The sequence below is a fragment of the Hippopotamus amphibius genome, chromosome 9, assembly GCF_030028045.1.
Source record: "Hippopotamus amphibius kiboko isolate mHipAmp2 chromosome 9, mHipAmp2.hap2, whole genome shotgun sequence".
In the NCBI taxonomy this organism is placed as follows: domain Eukaryota; kingdom Metazoa; phylum Chordata; class Mammalia; order Artiodactyla; family Hippopotamidae; genus Hippopotamus; species Hippopotamus amphibius.
In genome coordinates, this window is record NC_080194.1 from 92,141,062 (window position 1) to 92,147,061 (window position 6,000).

Genomic DNA, 6,000 nt, shown 5'->3' on the forward strand with positions numbered 1-6,000 from the left:
GCCTATTATAAATAATGCTGCAATGAATATGGGGGGTGGGGGCATGTCACTCATTTCCTCTCAACTCTGTGCCTTCCATCTCCCCAGACAAAGGACGGAACAGCATGGTGTCCACTGAGAGCGCCTCTTCCACCTACGAGGAGCTGGCCCGGGCCTACGAGCACGCCAAGCTGGAGGAGCAGCTGCAGCACGCCAAGTTTGAGATCACCGAATGCTTCATCTCCGACAGCTCCTCTGACCAGATGACCACGGGCACCAATGAGAACGCTGACAGCATGACATCCATGAGCACCCCCTCAGAGCCTGGCATCTGCCGCTTCACTGCCTCCCCGCCCAAGCCCCAGGATGCCGACCGGGGCAAAAACGTGGCTGTGCCCATCCCTCACCGGGCCAACAAGAGTGAGTGCTCAGACCACCTCCCGGCTGTGTCCCTTGCCCCGTGAGCCCTGGCTGGACCTAGCCCTAACTGCACCTGGGTCCTGCCAGCCCAGCACGGCTCCCTGGCAGTGGGGGGCGGGGGGGGGGTTAGTGCAAAGAGCCAGGACTTGGGAGCAAGCAGATCAGAGTTCGTTCACATCCTGGCTCAACTTCTTAATACCTCTGTGACCCTGGGCACGTCATTTAACCTCTCTGGCCTTAATTTTCTCATTTGTAAAGTGCAAATGATAGCATATGCTCGGCATCGTTGTCATGAGCATTTGAGATGATATACATGTCTGTCACATAGTAGGTTCTCAGTAAGTAGTGAGCATCCCCTTAATCTGAAGCTATGCCAGGATGAAAGGAGACTGCTTATGGGGTCAGCTGCCCAATGGCCATTGTTCTCATGCTACTTGAACTTAATCTAGACCCAAAGGAACAATCCTGACAGCTCAGCCCATGGAGGCCAAAGCTTAAGGTGGGCAGGGACCGAGCCTGACAGAACCATCCTGACTCCAGGGGCCTGACCACATACCCTTTGGGGTCGGCAGGGCAGGTCTAGGATAAACAGGGGGAGGGAGCGGGGGAGCCCCCCGCAGATATGAGGGCCACAGCACGCAAGGCCCAGGCTGTCCAACCAGGCAGTCGGGTCTGCTCAGCGCTGGCCTTGCTAAGTAGCCAGTGCTGACCTAGGGGCTCAGAATCATCTGGAGAAGAGCCTGGGGTAACAGAAAGTGCAAAGCTTTAGGAGACCAGGTGCCCTGAATGGCTCCCCTCCCTGTCTAGCTGTGTGAATTTGGGCAAGTTATTTGCTTAATCTCTCTGAACCTCACTTTCCTCACTTGCAAGATGCGGGCAGCTAATAACCTATCCAGGGGGCTGTGGGGACTAAATGAGATGACCTAAGGCGAGTGCCTGGCACAGTGGACAGGAGAGAGGTGCAAGCACAGGCGAGGGTGCACACAGGGCAGAGGGATGGGACGTGGGGGTGTGCACAGGGCAGAGGGATGGGACGTGGGGGTGCTCGCAGGGCAGAGGGATAGGACGTGGGGGTGCTCGCAGGGCAGAGGGATCAGGATGTAGGGGTGCTCACAGGGCAGAGGGATCGGGATGTGGGGGTGCACACAGGGCAGAGGGATGGGATGTGGGGGTGCTAGAGGCGTGTCCTATGGAGGCACTTTAAGAAATGAGAGAAACTAACACAACATTGTAAGGCAGTTATACTCCTATAAAGATGTATTTTTTAAAAAAATGAGGAACATTCTTCCTGGAGAAGAGGGGACACAGGAGAGGGATGGGGATGTAGCAACTCCAGTCGTCTGAAAGGCTGCGGTGGGAAAGAAGGGGAGGCCTTCTCTGGGGGTCCTCAGAGGACAGAACCAGTCTGAATGTGGGGAAGTGACAGGGAGTGACATTCCTTTCCTCCTCAGTGTAAAGAAAAGCTTTCTAGGGAATTCCCTGGTGGTCCAGTGGTTAAGACTTGGCGCTTTCACTGCCACGGGCTCGGGTTCGATCCCTGGTGGGAGAACTAAGATCTTGCAAGCTGCACGACCAAAATAAAAAGGCTTTCTAACAATCAGAGCCTTTAGGAAGTCCCTGTTTAGAAATGAGCTCTCCGCCTGCTGACGCTGACCAGCTATAGCGATCAATTAACCATAGCTATCAATTTATTGAGCAAGGCTGTGTGCCAGCCACTGTACTGCAGCACTTTCCATGCTTTATCTCGTTACCTCCTCACAGTATCCCTGCAGGGAAATATGATTATCCCCATTTCATGGATGAGAAAACTAAGACTCAGAGAGGCCAAGTCACACATCTTTCCTTGACTCTTTACTGCCCATTTGGTGGAGGGACTCCCATGCCAGGTCAGGGAGAAGACTGAGGGGTAGGGGTGAGGGAACAAGCTGTTTTCAAGAGGCCTCTGCCACTAACCCGCCCTGCTTCCTCCATCCAGGTGACTACTGTAACCTGCCTCTCTACGCCAAGTCAGAGGCCTTCTTCCGCAAGGCGGACGGGCGCGAGCCCTGCCCTGTGGTCCCACCCCGCGAGGCCTCCATCAGGAACCTGGCTCGAACCTACCACCCCCAGGCTCGCCACCTGACCCTGGACCCTGCCAGCAAGCCCTTGGGCCTCCCGCACCCAGGGGCCCCCGCGGCCGCCTCCACAGCCACCTTACCTCAGAGGACTCTGGCCATGCCAGCCCCCCCAGCCGGCACGGCCCCCCCAGCGCCGGGTGCCGTCCCTGCCGAGCCCCCGGCTGCCCCCAGTGCCGCCCCTCCGGCCCCCAGCACTGAGCCTCCGCGGGCCGGGGGCCCACACACCAAAATGGGGGGCTCCAGGGACTCACTTCTGGAGATGAGCACGTCGGGGGTAGGGAGGTCTCAGAAGCAGGGGGCCGGGGCCTACTCCAAATCCTACACCCTGGTGTAGGGGCACGGCCAGGAGGGCCGCCCTCCAGCGGACCTCTCTGCACCTCCAGCCCTCACACACCAACTTGGCTGACTTCCTGCGTTATTTATATGAAACTGACAGACAAAATGCAACCGACAAGGAAAAGACAACCCCCAAGTCGTGAACGCTTGTACATAGAACTCTTTTGTACAAATGAAACTATTTTCTTCTTCTCCATGAAGCCAGGGCACAAGAATTTGACAGGACAAGTCAAATCCCCCACCCCACAAAATATGTGTGGAGAGATATATACATATATAGAGAGAGAGGAACACATCGACAAGCTATATATCTATATATTTCTCTCACCTTATTTTGAGACAGAGGCACAAAAGACTCAGCAATTTTTCCCTCCTACTCACCCTCCCTCCAGTCTAGGTGGTTTTGATAAAAACCAAAATCCCAACTCAGAGACACTGCATGCGATTTTACTGTTCCAAGAAAACCAGGAGTTGCTTCAATTTGCAGATGCTTATGTGTTAATACCTTTTTCTATGAAAAAAGACCCAGCGCCGTGTGCAATAAAGGTTATGTTTCTACGTGGTGGCTTTTTTCCCATCTGGCAAGGGCCAGTGGGCAGGCAGGGAGGAGAGGCGCCTATACCAGGCCACTTTTCTCTCCAGGAGAGACTTTGAGAAGCCCAGCTTTAGCCCAGCACATTAAACTTTTTAAAAAGCTTTCCATTAGCCAAGCTGCCTCCTTGAGCACCTGTTCTGTTCTCTGATCTGTGCTGGGCCCTACAGCAGACCAGCTGTGTGTCTTTGAGCAAGCTCCTAAACCTTTCTGAGCCACAGTTTGCTTATCGGTAAAATGAGGCCACCTTGGTGAGAGCTCTGGGAAGCTGGTATGGGGGTGAGGGGCTGTGTCTGCTGGCTTCTCTCCTCTGGGGGAATGCAGTGTAGTCAAGGGAACAAAGCTGCACTAACCACTAGTGGGCTGTTAAGTTGTGTAAGAGGTGCCTCTAAACTGGGAAGGGGTGGGGGGAGATTATATTACCCTGGGGGTCTGGCCAGAGCCTGAAGTTCTGGGCTGACTGTTAGGGCAAGATGAGGCCAAAGGGAGAAGGAGTGAGGTCATCAGAGGTCGGAGAGGTGAAAAGGGCTCATGGAGGAACGGAAGGGCTGTCGGAGGAGCTGCAATTAGATTGCAGGTGGAAGGGATCGCACCCACATGCAGGTGCACAAAGAAGCTATTTCGGACGAGAGCATCGGGCACGTGAGCTGGGCTCCAAGGACGTGAGGGTTTAGACAGGCAGAGGAGAGGGAAAGACCCACGAGACTGCAAAAGCCCAGGGGCGTGGAGTTCACTGTCTCCCTCCACGGTGGCCAGGCCCCCCGGTGAAAAGGGAGTGCTCCTCAGAGGTACGAAGAGGGCTTCTGAGCTCAGCACCCCACGTCGAGGCTGAGTTGTGGACCAGGGATCTGGAAGGAAGGTGAGTCTGGGCCCTGCTGTTCCCACCACCCCTTCCCCGCAGCTGAGAAGAGAAAGGGGGAAGGGGACCCCAGGGCTGGAGAGGGAGGGAGGAAGGGAAGGTTTGTGCAGGACGTGAGTTGTACCCGTTAGGCTGGTCCACAGGGAAGCCCTCCCTGGGATGCATGACCTTGGGCAGAAGCACTTTCCAATAAGCAGCTCATTCCACAAACATTTCTTGAGCCGGAGCGAGTATGGACACAGGCACGCCCACCGGTGGGTAACTACATTGCAGAGGGAGGGCTGTCGGCATGAAAGAGGGGAGGGGGCAGAGATTATGTGTGCTCCTGGGTGACTCCTAGGCCCTTGGGGAGTCTCCATCTCCGCCCCACACCCAGGGTCTACCCTGGAGAACCAGCTAATGGCATTAGTGAGAAAAGGCCCTCCAGTCTCCTTCCATTGCGGGAAGACCGGCTGCTTCCCCAGGGCTGCACGCGCCATCTGCAGGTCACCTCCTAAACTGCAGGCACAATGATCAAGGCCTGAGTTCTCATTGAGGATCGGCTGATGTAAACTCACTGCAGGTCTGGGAAGTAGGTGTCACGGATCTCCATCAGGCAGGTGAGAAAGCAGGAGCCCTGGAGAGCTGAGTAAGTTATCCAAGCTTAGGGGAGCAGGTAAGAGTTGGAGATGAGGTTCACACTCAAGAGTGTCTGATCCTTTAACCACTGGGCCACCCTGCTCTGTGTTCCACTGTTCAGAGAGGCTAAGTTTCAGCTCTGCCCCAAGGATGATGCCAGGTGAACAGACTACTGGGACCAGGTGACTCAGCTGGACTTACTGGCGGGAAAGCAGCCAGTGTAGAACTGTTAGCCATTCAGGGAGGGGAGCCAACACCACATGCTGGTGTGGAGTGAACGCGCAGCTCTGATGGGCCGACTCTGGCGAGGGACAGTGATAGCCGGGGAGGGATTCAGCTCTGGGGGTCCGGTGGAGAAGCCCTTGGACCAGAGGTGGGCCATGTAGGAGGAAAGGGACTTGAAGAGGCAATAGAGCAATGAAACACGAGTCGGCTTCACTTGTGTTCAGTTGAGCTGGGTGTCTTACTAAGAAACACGAATTCTGGAAATTCAGATGGACTTGTGCAAAATCCACACAACCTTGTGTGCTGGTGATTTCTGATCTCGATGTGTTCTTTAGCTAAACCACAAGCCTGCCTGTTGGAACAGTACCCAGAAGCTAGTGCACTCATCCGCCCAGCCCCTGCTCTCTCACCCCCTGCTCATCATCACGGAGCTCTGTACCTTTAGCAGTCATCTTAAAGATTTTCCTGCTCCTTTCCAGATCTCCACTTTGTCTACCACAGACAAGGCCAGCATGCGTCTCTAGAATCTTCATACTCAGAATATGGTCCGCAGACCAGCAGCAGCACCTAGGAACTTGCTAGAAATGTGAATTCTTAGGCCTCACCCCAGAACCACTGGATCTGAATCTGCAGTTTACCAAAATCCCTAGAGGATTCCTAGGCACCCTAGGGTTCAAGAAGCCCTCCTCTAGAAAGGCTTCAGAGACCAGGTCCCTGCTCTCTCCCTTCTGCCAAAAACCAGAGCTAGACCAGTGGATCTCAGTTGCACACCAGATTCACCTGAGAAGCCTGTTAAACAACAAAGAAGCCCAGACCTCACCAATCCCCACTGAATCAAAATTTGGGAGCATATG

The 6,000-nt window shown here is 54.8% G+C and overlaps 1 protein-coding gene across 1 annotated transcript in view; it reads left to right on the forward strand.

Moving 5' to 3' along the window:
* DSCAML1 (DS cell adhesion molecule like 1) overlaps positions 1 to 2,850 on the forward strand; it is a 329,691-nt gene extending 326,841 nt beyond the window's left edge. The window contains exons 30-31 of the mRNA XM_057749582.1: positions 88 to 399; positions 2,375 to 2,850. Coding sequence (XP_057605565.1) covers positions 88 to 399; positions 2,375 to 2,850 — 788 coding nt within the window. The remainder of the gene's footprint in view (positions 1 to 87; positions 400 to 2,374) is intronic.
* The last annotated feature ends 3,150 nt before the right edge of the window (positions 2,851 to 6,000 follow it).